The 12,231-nt window shown below is 35.0% G+C and overlaps 3 protein-coding genes across 3 annotated transcripts; all 3 read left to right on the forward strand.

Annotated features, from left to right (window-relative positions):
• Nucleotides 1-685: 685 nt before the first annotated feature.
• Nucleotides 686-2,583, forward strand: LOC108811298 (protein DETOXIFICATION 53). Its single transcript, XM_018583342.2, has one exon. It carries the CDS (start codon nt 871-873, stop codon nt 2,320-2,322), a length of 1,452 nt encoding a protein of 483 aa, XP_018438844.1. The 5' UTR covers nt 686-870; the 3' UTR covers nt 2,323-2,583.
• Nucleotides 2,584-6,344: 3,761 nt separating this feature from the next.
• Nucleotides 6,345-7,291, forward strand: LOC108806679 (non-specific lipid-transfer protein D). The gene is made up of 2 exons (XM_018578849.2): nt 6,345-6,761; nt 7,083-7,291. Exons 1-2 carry the CDS (start codon nt 6,415-6,417, stop codon nt 7,090-7,092), a joined length of 357 nt encoding a protein of 118 aa, XP_018434351.1. The 5' UTR covers nt 6,345-6,414; the 3' UTR covers nt 7,093-7,291.
• A 2,434-nt stretch (nt 7,292-9,725) lies between these two features.
• LOC108813668 (protein FATTY ACID EXPORT 3, chloroplastic) lies at nt 9,726-11,972 on the forward strand. The gene is made up of 6 exons (XM_018586297.2): nt 9,726-10,177; nt 10,428-10,827; nt 10,904-11,071; nt 11,292-11,341; nt 11,430-11,467; nt 11,671-11,972. The coding sequence occupies exons 1-6, from the start codon at nt 9,932-9,934 to the stop codon at nt 11,789-11,791; spliced, it is 1,023 nt and encodes a 340-aa protein (XP_018441799.1). The 5' UTR covers nt 9,726-9,931; the 3' UTR covers nt 11,792-11,972.
• Nucleotides 11,973-12,231: the final 259 nt, after the last annotated feature.

Here is a 12,231-nt window from a genome sequence, read left to right on the forward strand (position 1 = left end):
TTCCCCCGGGTCCAGTCAGACAGCGGTCCACTTCACCCGGAAGGGTTAATACTTGGATTGAGGACAAGGTCCAACACCCAGTACCGCATTTGGTAATATAGAAGAGGTAGTTCCCCTCCAGATGGTTCGAACCCATGAGCATGACCATTGGCCCCCAAGGCCCTTACAACTTGTGCTACCTCATCCCGTCGTAGAGTGTTGTTACAGTTAGTCATTCGCTTTTCTGTCACTTATGAAATTTGATTATTCAGTTCTAAGGGTATATAATTTAAATCTTTTTTCTTCTTTTTGAACTTTCTCATTCCAGTCCCAGTGGCCATGTGATGCGGCCATCTTCCTCGTGCTTCCAAATCGCTCTTAATTATTTTAATGATAAATATTCGTCATATTATTTTGACCAAAAAAAATATTCATCGTATTATTTGTTTATCCTTCTGTTTATCACAATAATATTTTCTCTAACACTATTTTTTGTTTTATAAATATTGGTCATTTTACTTTAAATACAGAAAATTATTCAAATGCTACTTTTATACATTTTGCTAATTAATTTATAAAATAAACTTGTTTAATTTCTCTTTGTTCAACGTCGTTTAGCTTTGTGTAGATAACAAGTGCTAATGAGTATAAACTTAAATGTGAACGAAATATCATATTAAACGTTATACAGAGATATACATACAAAATTACTACTATTTTTATGTCTAATTGTCAAATATACTTACTTATATGATATAAGTTATATCTAGGGCATGCTACATGGTCTTCTTCATCCTCGTTCAATATAATATTTTCCTTGAATGCGTTTTGTTATAAGCCTAAATAATAAACAGTGTTCATTAATTGAAAATAACATAACTTTGTTTTTCCATGCAGGTGGGAGAGGAAGTGGCGTCGCTCACAAAAATAGCATGCCCGATCGTTATGACATCACTCCTCATCTTCTCAAGATCAATAATCTCAATGTGGTTCCTTAGTCACCTCGGAGAAGTCGAGCTCGCTGGCGGTGCACTCGCCATGGGCTTCGGTAACATCACCGGAGTCTCCGTACTCAAAGGTCTTTCTGTTGGTATGGACCCAATATGTGGTCAAGCCTTTGGAGCCAAACGCTGGACCGTACTTAGTCACACGTTTCAGAAAATGTTATGTCTCTTAATCGTCGTTTCTATACCAATCGCCGTTGCATGGCTCAACATCGAACCCATTTTCCTCATGTTGGGTCAGGACCCGGATATAACCGAAGTATCCAAAACTTACATGGTCTTCTTCATCCCTGAGTTACTGGCTCAAGCCATGCTCCACCCGCTCCGAACATTCCTCAGAACGCAAGGCTTAACGTCACCGTTGACGATATCTGCCATCGTATCCATTCTTCTCCATCCTCTATTTAGTTACGTCTTCGTTAAGCGTATGCGTTTAGGTGTTAAAGGAGTAGCGGTCGCGATGGCTTTTAACACTATTAACATCAACGTGGGACTGCTCGTCTACACGTTCTTTTCGGATTCTCTAATCAAACCGTGGCAAGGGCTTGCTTTGCGGTCGCTTTTCCGCGGCTGGTGGCCATTGCTTTCTCTAGCGGCACCAAGCGCCATCTCAGTTTGTTTGGAGTATTGGTGGTATGAGATCATGCTTTTCCTTTGTGGGCTTCTCGGGAACCCTAAAGCAAGTGTGTCCGCCATGGGGATATTGATTCAGACAACGGGGATACTCTACGTAGTTCCGTTCGCTATAAGCAGCGCTATTGCGACCCGTGTAGCACACGCACTTGGTGGAGGACAACCCACCCGAGCTCAATGTACGACCGTCATCGGTTTGATACTCGCGGTAGCGTATGGTTTATCAGCTGCTGCTTTTGTGACCGCCCTTAAATCGGTTTGGGGAAAGATGTTCACGGACGAACCGGAGATTCTCGGTTTGATTTCGTCAGCACTTCCTATCTTGGGGCTTTGCGAGATCGGGAACTCGCCACAGACGGCCGCTTGTGGAGTTTTAACGGGCACAGCGAGGCCTAAAGATGGAGTACGCGTTAACCTCTGCGCGTTCTACATCGTGGGCTTGCCTGTGGCAGTCACGACCACGTTTGGGTTTAAAGTTGGGTTTTGTGGGCTATGGTATGGACTTCTGGCTGCGCAGATTACATGTTTGGTTATGATGCTTTGTACGTTGATTCGTACGGACTGGACTCACCAGGTGAAGCGAGCGGAGGAACTTACCTCATCTGCCACCGATAGAAGTCATTCGGAAGAAGAAACCATCCATCTTCAAGTCGAAGATGGTGATGATGTTGGTAGCAATAATCTGGAGGTTGGTTTATTACAATAACACAAATGACTTGTCTAGAAGACTTGCCTCGAGTTCAGTCGATAGTTTTAACGGATTGTTAATTAGTATATAGGATTTTTTTTTTCGTTTGGGCAAACTCAAACACCCAAGATAGATTTGGATCCCAATTGTTATAACCAATATTTTGGTACAAGCTTAGATTTGCTAACATGTCATAAGCTAGTATAGTGGCTATTTTATTATTATTTGGCTCTTTATGTAAAGTAAGTCAGACTCATTAGTCATAAAGTATATGAAAATTTGTAAGTTGACTGTTTTGTAATTCATCCAAATGCCTTCAAATTATGCATGCAATAAGCCTGGTTAGCCCCCAACCAGCACTGCCCAGTGCCCAATCGTATACATATGATATTATTTGGATCGGTGATTACACATAAAAATAGGTATTTGGACCGTTGTTTTTTCTGTTTTTTTTTGTTACACGGAATATATACATATTGCTGAAACTAGACTACTTTGCATAGGATTGTTTCAACATAAAGCATTTCCAACTCAACTTCAATAGAATTCCTCAGCAATACAAAAATAATATATAATATAACTAAATTATTTAATTTTAAGTATTTTTAAGACGATCATTAAATACGACAAGCATATCCATATTTAGAAAAGATAAATACATACACTATTTTAAATATTATTTTACTTTGATGTGATTTTTTTTAAAGTTCACTTCGGATTAAGTTGAATCCAAATATATACGGATCATTTTGTTTGGGTCAGATAGGATCGATGTTGAGACGTGGAGTGTTAAAAGTTTTTGACTCAATATCGATTAGTACAAGTAAATTGTCAGAATTTCTAGGCACATGGCGTCCCGATGTAAATTAAAATTGATAACGATGTTTCATGAAATACATTGATCTACATCTTTTCTTTGGGTCCTATGTATTTTCATGAAATACATTTTTTTTATGAAATACATTGATCTACATCTTTTCTTTTGGGTCCTATGTATTTACACCATATACTTTTAGCTCACACGTCTTGTGCCCACATATACTATGTTGCATGTGGCATTTTATTAGGTGTCTAGTTCTTAGAGCATCTCCATCAATGAACCCCTCTTGGGGTTCATATTTTTGATTTTTTTATTATTAAATTTTTTCTTTTTCTTTTTGATTTTCTTAAAAAAAAAAAAAAAAAAAAAATTGGACCAGTCGCGGGCCGCCACGTGTCGTGGGGCCCGCGCTACAGTGAAGAGGCGGGTTCACTGCAGTGAACTTCCAAGAGACAGGTTCAGATCTTTATAATATTTTAATATTTTTTTTTTCGAAAAGCGTGTGAACCTCTCCATTGAACCCTCAATGGAGATGTTCTAAGTTTTGTAGCCCTTTAGGCACCGACATATATGAAACAGTGAATACTATTTTTTCTTCTTAAGATTACAGATGAATGAAACTACGGTTTATATCTGGCTATGGATAGCCACATAGAGAACCTTTAAGATATTATCGGACCAAAATAACACTAAGTAAAAAACATAGTACTACTACTAAAGATAAAAATACAAATTAGTAGCTTAAAATAGCCAAACGGAAAGCTTCATTCTTACAAAAATAGGATAAATGAACTGGTGTGGTTTATCTAGACGTTGTTTAAGAAATGATCATATTGATTTTTTTTTAAAATGACATCCATACTAATAAGAATGACATGACTTAGAATTAACTATGATATGAATATTTATATTAAATGTTTAATTTATATTTATAAACAAGTTTTTTATATATGGTAATAACTTATATGTCATCATCAATATAACAATATAATAGTAGAAATAGAAATATTTTTATGCATGTTTTTTCATATTTTAATCTCAATACCATTAGTTTCTTTTTAATATCTACAATTTTTATAATTTTTATTACTAAAACAATTCTTCGAAATTTTATGCATGTTTTTTAATATCTACGAATTTTAAAAATATTATTTAATTTTACGCTTTGACAACTACCTAACAACACTTTTTCTTAATTTTTAAAAATTTGATTCAATACATTTTAACCAAAATAAATAGATAAAATCTTTCTAAGATATAATTTTTTAAAAAAAAATCTTAGTTTTTACATATAATTAAATTAAAAATTAAAATTGTGTTGTAAGCAGATAATAAATCTAAAAAGTAGCAAAATTTTATTTTTAAATATATATTTTATAATTTTTATTTCTGCACATGGTGCAAAAAAACACCTAATTAGTCAATAAATTTTCAAATTTGAATGTTAATATCTTATATAAATGCTGACAGAGCAAAATCATTATCATGCGGTAGGATGGTAGATAAGAAAAATTAAACTATTAAAATTTCTTGGTGTATATTGAATGAGGGTCGACATAAGTAATAAATTAGAAAATATACTATTTCTATTTGAAAATTTACATTATTAAGTTTGATATCTTATAAAGCCAGTAAAAAATAAATCCAGAAAAATAAGTAAAATTACTATCATAAATTAAAAACTTGTGTATTATTGAATAAATTTATCTTAATATGATTTATTTGAAATTTCTTTTAATTTTTTTAAAAGAAAATAATCAGAATGTTACAAGTTTTTTTTTTCCTTTAGGAAAACATGAAAAATTAATAACACTGTTCGAGTCATTTTGCGCACTGTATTTTTTTTTTCTTATTAACAAAGACACATACTACATTTTAATTAATCAATTTATAAATCCTTGCAAAAGTAAAATCTAAATCATTAAAATCAATTTGTAAATCCTGCAAAAGTTAAATCTAAATCATTTAAATCAATCTATAAATCCTTATAAAAGTCTAGTGAAATGTACAAGTAAAAGTACCTAGTTTTACCAGAATAAGACTTTTTTGTAACACTACCAGAATAAGACTAGAGAATAGTATTATTGGAGAGTGGAGATCAATGTGACTGTGGCTTTGAAAAGCAAAGCAACCGAGTCACCTACAGTGAGCCCATCCTACCCATGTGTTGTGCATTCAATTTTGCTACGTGTATCAGTCAGTTTTTTTCGCATAATGACGAACCATATTCTATGGTTTGGGAGGTTTGGGATGACAGGACAAACCTATATCTTCTATGTTATCCTCACGGAGTAATTTTTTTCTGGAAAAAAAAATAATTACAACCAAATCAGTTATCTATCGGAAACACGTTGTGTTAATCTTAGATCTGGAGATATCATAGAAACAAAAAAAATCTCGAATCCATAAGTTTAAGAAAAAAAAGAAACTCCAATTCATGTTAAATATTTATACCATTTGATTTATGCTCGTCAAAAACAGCTCTGCTGATTCTTCTTGCCTCGTCAATTTTTAGATTGTAACACTATGATCGCACAGAAAATATACAGTAAGCTACTAAAGTAAGCGTTTGACATATATTTGATTATTCACCAATTGCTTTTGAATCTATAGCTCTCAAAGTATAATATCGGCAGTTCTTACAACTATAAGTTGGAGTTTGTTTGAGAAAGACAATGTGAAAGATGAGAGTCTGAAGCTCATATGTGTTCTTTCTTGTTTTGTAAATTGAGAATGAAACATTTATCTGTACTCAAGCACATATATATTTATAGTCTTTTCGGAGTAAACTGAGAGAGAGAGAACGCACTGCTGGTAATCAACGTACGTCATGCATGATTCTTTTTTTTTTTTATCAAATTATATAGAAAAGATTGAACGTGATGTTAAGATAAAAAATAGATAAATAATGATAGTTGTATGTACAATAACTATTTCCACATCCACATCTGTATTTCCCATTTTGTTTTTTCAGTACCTCATTTATAAAAATTAGAAGTCTTAAGACATGATGCAATAGCAAAACAAGAACGTAGGTTGTATAAGTCACAGATAAAAATAATTAAGATGTCAAACGATATAGACGTGAGGTCCTACATAATTAGCTAGGAACCTCTACATTAAATGAAACCAACAACCAACCAACTACTCCTTTCTTCTTCTAAATCGCATTCACATTCATAACATAAACTCTCCTTGTCTATATAAACACTCACTTCTCTTAGCTCTCTTCATCACTCATCATTCCACACACATTTCATTTTGCAAACAACAAAATCTAAGAGAGAAATATGGCTGGTCTAATGAAGTTGGCCTGCTTGGTCTTTACCTGCATGATCGTGGCCGGTCCAATCACATCGAACGCGGCTCTGAACTGTGGCACCGTTAACGCCAACGTGGCAGCGTGCATTGGCTACCTAGCCCAGGGTGCGCCGACCATTCCACCAGCGTGCTGCAGCGGCGTTACTAATCTAAACAACCTGGCCCGTACAACCCCGGACCGTCAGCAAGCTTGCCGTTGCCTTGTAGGAGCCGCTAACGCCTTCCCTAGTCTCAACGCTGCCCGTGCAGCTGGACTTCCTAAGGCATGTGGAGTCAATATCCCTTACAAGATCAGCAAAAGCACCAACTGCAACAGGTATATATGTCTTATTCTCTCTCTCTCTCTCTGAGGTTATTTTTAAACAAGAAGTAGATAATTTCAAGATTATTATTTTAAAAATGAAAACTAGAGTTTATACATTAACGGTTTAGTGTTTTAGTAAAGACTGTATTTAACGATTTGAAGTTCGGTTTAACCATGTACCGATGAATATTTTGAGGTTTTTATACCGGTGTAACAAGTATATATTAAAGGTTTTTTTCAAAAAAAAAGTATATATTAAAAGTTCTTTTTGTTTAATTGGGGATTTGAGTAATTTATTTAAACGGTGTTATGTTTATTGGTATGTGGTTGCAGTGTGAAATGAGCTGCGGTCGGATGAAGCTAATGCGGACGTTTCAAATATTATGTAATGGATGAGAGAATACTAAAATAAGATGTTTCAGTGGTTGTTGTTTCTAGAGTTTTTCAGTTTCCTGTCTTTTATGTTGTCATGCTCCTATCACTTTGGTCGTCTGTACTATGTTCACAATCAACGTTATATGAATTTCAGATCTAAGGTTTAAGTTTTGTTGTTAAAAAAAGGTTTATGTTCTATCATATTCTTCTATATTCTTACTAAAGCTTAGTCTAGTTTCATAGTTATGAACAAAAAATATCAAACATAAACAAAAAAGGAAATTATATTTAATTTGCAATACAGTTCGGAAGTAACGGATCATTTTACTTTTAACAGAAAATGACGTAAACAAGACATTCCCCACGCTTGGTACTGTTTAATTATTAATTTATTATTTGTTTAGACATGATAATCGAGAAAATGGTGGACTGTTACAAGGAACCGTGCCAACCCATGGAAAACATTACAACCCTCACATTCCTTATACAAATATTCGGGGTCTATTTATTAATTCGATTTAGATTTTAGCATACACTGATCACTTATGAGTTGGTGGTTCAGTCAATCAAGTAGAATTAAGAAATTATACTCTTATTTAGTTTTGGCTATGTTTTCATCATTGATAGGTTATTTATCTTTTCACTTTTAGTTTTATAATTTACTTGTGATGTTTTTTTCTATAGTTAAAGAAAACGTCAAAATTATTGTATACTTGCATTTTTTTTATTGTATACTTTGCATACGGCTCCCAAAAGTCTAGACACAACAACTCTTGTTGCTCTTTTGTATAAGAGTGAATCAAATTTTAGAAATAAGGATCAGCAATTAAAATTTCTAGACTTGTATACATGCACTGGGGGTTGAGGTCGTGGAGTCAGTTGATTTTTTAATACTTCAAGTTGCCCCCACCCAGAAATATTTTTCAAGTGATATAATCTTACATGATAAAATTTATTAATACTTCTATATAAAAATATGTTTCCTGAATCCATGATCTTTGTAAGTAACTTTTATCGCTACGTCCAACACACATACGTTAACTTGGAAAAGGAGATATATATAAAGTTAAACTATTAACGCTCATTCGTTAAAGGGGCATAGAACTTGTTTGGTGACACAGAGCGATAAGAGACAACATTAAATAGTCAAAAGTATCAGAATACTTAAACGTTAAAGAGAGGATATAAATAAGAGTACAAAGAAGCTGAAAATACCGTTTTGATACTACTAATTCTAAATGCGGTTGATAACCTTGTACTTTTGCATAGTTACCAGTCAAACCCTTGGTATTTGCAGTGCTTTGATGTATATGTATCTATCAATTACATAACCAGGACTTCTACTAGATTTTGCTTTAAATGTGTATGGTAGATACTAGATAGATGGTAGTCTCTCAATTGGTCTAGTTAATTTAAATTGTCTATTAATATGTGTAACTTAATCTAATACGGATGCGTTGGTGATATGTTTTGTCTCTTTTGATGTTAATTTTCTTTTAGGTGCCTTCTTTAAACCTTCGTGTAGGGGGTGCTTATATATACTTAATTACTTATGATATGAGTTTTAGGAGTCTTTATGTTTTACGTTTAGTTATCGTTTCTCTGACACACCAATATTGTCTTATCATCATCTTTTTTGTTTTGTTTTGAACACCGTCTTATCATCATCAAAAGGCAGATTTTACACTTAAAATGACTACCCTCGATAAATCCATTAAAAGCTTAAGAAATACACCAATAAGATTAATTTACAAAAAAATATACACCAATAAGATTAAGTGAACTGTACAAGTAAACACCTTTTTTTTTGTCACACCTTTTTTTTGTACAAGTAAACACCTAGGTTCACAAAAGTAAGACTAGAAAATAGTACGTAGCACTACCACGAGGGAGACGAAGTTTAGGAAACGGACAGTGACTCGATCCTACCCATGTGTCGTGCCATTCAATTTCTTTTTCACATAATGACGACGGACCTATTACATACACACTCAATTGTGTGGGAGAGTAGGACAGACAAACCGACATATTCTCGTGTATATAGGTACGAATGAGAAAATATAATACAAATATTTTATAAATTATTTTACATACCTTTTTTATTTTCTCTTGAAATATATAATGCAAATATTTTATTAGTAGTTTACGTATCAATATTATTTGTTCATTTAGGGGAGCAACTCACGTTGGGTAAAAATTCTCAAGTTTCTGTGAGAAACTTCGCCTCGCCGGATTCGAGTGTTAAATAAGATGTTCTAATGACTGTTTTAAGAGTTAAAAACTTACTTGTTTTATGGTGATCCTATTAATTGGTCAGTTGTACTACTATGTTTGCAGACAACGTTATATCAATTTCAGTATTGATGTTACGTTATTATATGATATTCTTACTAATGCTGATTAGTTTTGTTTTTCATCGATAAGAACACAATTATTCAAACTGGTTAAAGAAAAACACATTAAAAGGAAACCGGATAGAGACGATTGGTTTATCCCCGGTTTGGGATGGTTAAACTGAGAGAGAGACTCTAACCAAGTCAGAGGGTTGACGACTGTTCCAATGTTGTCAAAACCCATCGAGATATTTTTTTTCATTAAGCCCAATCACATTCACTTTAGGGTATTTTATTTTTTCCGAAAGATCCGACGTCGTTTTCAAACATCCTTTTCTTCGCGTTTAGTCCTTTAGTGAAAAAAAAGTTCCTTGCTTCGTTGAGCTGAAGAAAGCATCGGTAACAAGGCAGCTCCTGAATCCCTAAAGCCTAAACCTTTCTCCCTCGCTGAGAGTACTCACTTTCACAAAGGCGATGAGTATCCCAATGGAGCTGATGTCCATCAGAACCCCTAATTCAACCTTCCTCCCCAGACCTCACTCTCGCCTCCTACCACACGCCACGCTTCCTTCTCTCCGTTCCCAACACCTCCCCACCCGACGCCTCTCCACTTCTCCATCTCTCGTTTCTTGTACTGGAAGGCTGCGTCTCCGGTTTACCTCAGATACCAAGCTTAATCGCTCCTTCTTCGTCGCTTCCGCTGCTTCCCACGAGGATTCGGTGAGTACTACTAGTTCTGCTCAAAAACAAAACAAAAAACTTGTAATTGCTCTGTTTTGGAATTAGGGTTTTGGTTTGAGTTCGTGAAAATCAACGAAAGTTTTGTCCTTTTCTTCAACAAACTTGCAATTGCTCCTGTTTAGGGAATTGGGTTTCGCTATGAGTTCCTGAAAATCTGTGAAAAGTTTTGTCCTTTTCTTCAAAAATCAACACTTTATGTGATATCTGAAAGCTTAGCCCCTTGGAACAGGAACCATCAAGTGTTGAGGTGGAGAAGGAGAAGGAGAAGAGTGTAGTAGATGGTGACGATGTTGATACATCTCAGGAGGCGTGGAAGCAAACCCTCGCGTCTGTCAAGGAGCAGGTTTCGAAGATTCAGAGCGTGTCCTCGGAGGCGTACAATGTGAACTCGCAAAAGGCGATGACTATTTTGAAAGATACTTCCGAGCAGCTTAGGATTCAAGCGGAGAAGGCCAAGGAAGAGTTGGGTACTAAGGCTAAAGAGGTTGGGGAGGAAGGGAGAGAGTATATTTTGAAAGCAGCGGAGGAGTCACCTTCTGATGTGAAGGAGATTGTTGAAGCTTTCTCTTCCACTGAGGATCTGAGGGATGTGTCTCGGACTCAAGATTTTCATGTTGGGATACCTTATGGTAAAACATCTTGTTTTAAAACCTTTATGGTGTGCGTGGTTGGATGACTAAAAGGATTGTCTTTTTATTTGTACAGGTCTGCTTCTGTTTGTGGGTGGTTTCCTTTCCTTTATGATATCGGGGAGCATTCCTGCCATTAGGTTTGGGGTCATTCTTGGTGGAGCTCTTTTTGCACTGAGCATGGCTAGTCTTAAGGCTCAGAGGATTGGAGAGTCATCTGCTAAGTTCTTAAAAGGACAGATGGGTTAGTAAAGTTCTTTTTTTTTTATTCTGTATAGACTCTCTTGCATAGTTGACTTGTATAGGACGAAGGTTTATTTCAAGATACTGGGACTTGTTCAGTTATATATGTTGATATTAGTCGATAAATTGTCATTTCACCAATGTGATTTCTCCGATATTTTTGATGTTAACCAAACTTGATAAAACTCATTTGTTTCCATGTTGTAATGTATGTTCAACAGCCATAGTGGCAATCATATTTTTGAGAGAGTTGAAGTTGGTACTATTTCAGGTAATGTATTTACATTTCAGATGGTTCAGTTCATTTTTTTGAAAAGTTGCTTTGAATGAAGCTCACTCTCCTGGTTATCTTTCTACAGAGATCTACGTTCATGGGGTTTTTGACCACCCTTACTAGGTAAACACTCAAAACAGTTCTTTTACATTACAATTTCAGTAATGCAACACGAGAGATGATTGTAGGAAGATCCTTACACATTTACATTCAGTTCTTAGATTCATGTTCCATAGGAAAAAAAAACGCACTTTACTTGCATATACAAGTTTTATTAGGATCTACATTATCAAGAAGGTTTTAAATTTGTTGGATTATTGTTGCAGTGGCGGTGTGTTGGCGTTTTACGGGTACAAGTTGATGAGCAACAAAGAAAAGGGACCAAACGAAAAACCAGCTGGAGAAGGAGATGAAACAGGCGAAGGGTTTGTAAGAAGAGAAGGATAGAGAAATGGTAACATGAGCATCATACTCTGTTTTAGTGATATCCGAAGTCTGTGTTCTCTCTTTTAAGTTGTGTACAACTTTTGTGATCAATCATTTTCTAAACTTCTGTGTACTTATCTGTATTTGGATTTTGTGGAGTCCTTTTACCACATATCAACAAACAATAAACAGGTCAGAATCATCTGGAGATGCCACCAACAAAAGAAAGCATAATGAATTGAACTGAGATTTCTTGTGACTTTAAAATGTTACAGCTCCGATTAATGTTCAGATGTTAAGTGGGTAATGGTCACTCTGATAGCATGGTTGTGAAGAAAGAACCGAAAGGGAGAAGTGATAGGCTTATTTTTGTTGGTTTCTAAGTTGCATCAAAGATCAAAGGTTGCAGGACTAGAAGATCCATATAGGAACTGATCATACCAGTTTGATAGTTTGTGTCA

The sequence above is a fragment of the Raphanus sativus genome, chromosome 6, assembly GCF_000801105.2.
Source record: "Raphanus sativus cultivar WK10039 chromosome 6, ASM80110v3, whole genome shotgun sequence".
Classification (NCBI taxonomy): Eukaryota; Viridiplantae; Streptophyta; class Magnoliopsida; order Brassicales; family Brassicaceae; genus Raphanus; species Raphanus sativus.

Coding starts and splice junctions, on each gene's coding strand:
- LOC108811298 (XM_018583342.2), top strand. CDS start 871: ATGCAGGTGGGAGAGGAAGTGGCGTCGCTCACAAAAATAGCATGCCCG.
- LOC108806679 (XM_018578849.2), top strand. CDS start 6,415: ATGGCTGGTCTAATGAAGTTGGCCTGCTTGGTCTTTACCTGCATGATC.
- LOC108813668 (XM_018586297.2), top strand. CDS start 9,932: ATGAGTATCCCAATGGAGCTGATGTCCATCAGAACCCCTAATTCAACC. Junction 10,828..10,903: donor TCATGTTGGGATACCTTATG/GTAAAACATCTT, acceptor TTATTTGTACAG/GTCTGCTTCTGTTTGTGGGT. Junction 11,072..11,291: donor GTTCTTAAAAGGACAGATGG/GTTAGTAAAGTT, acceptor TATGTTCAACAG/CCATAGTGGCAATCATATTT.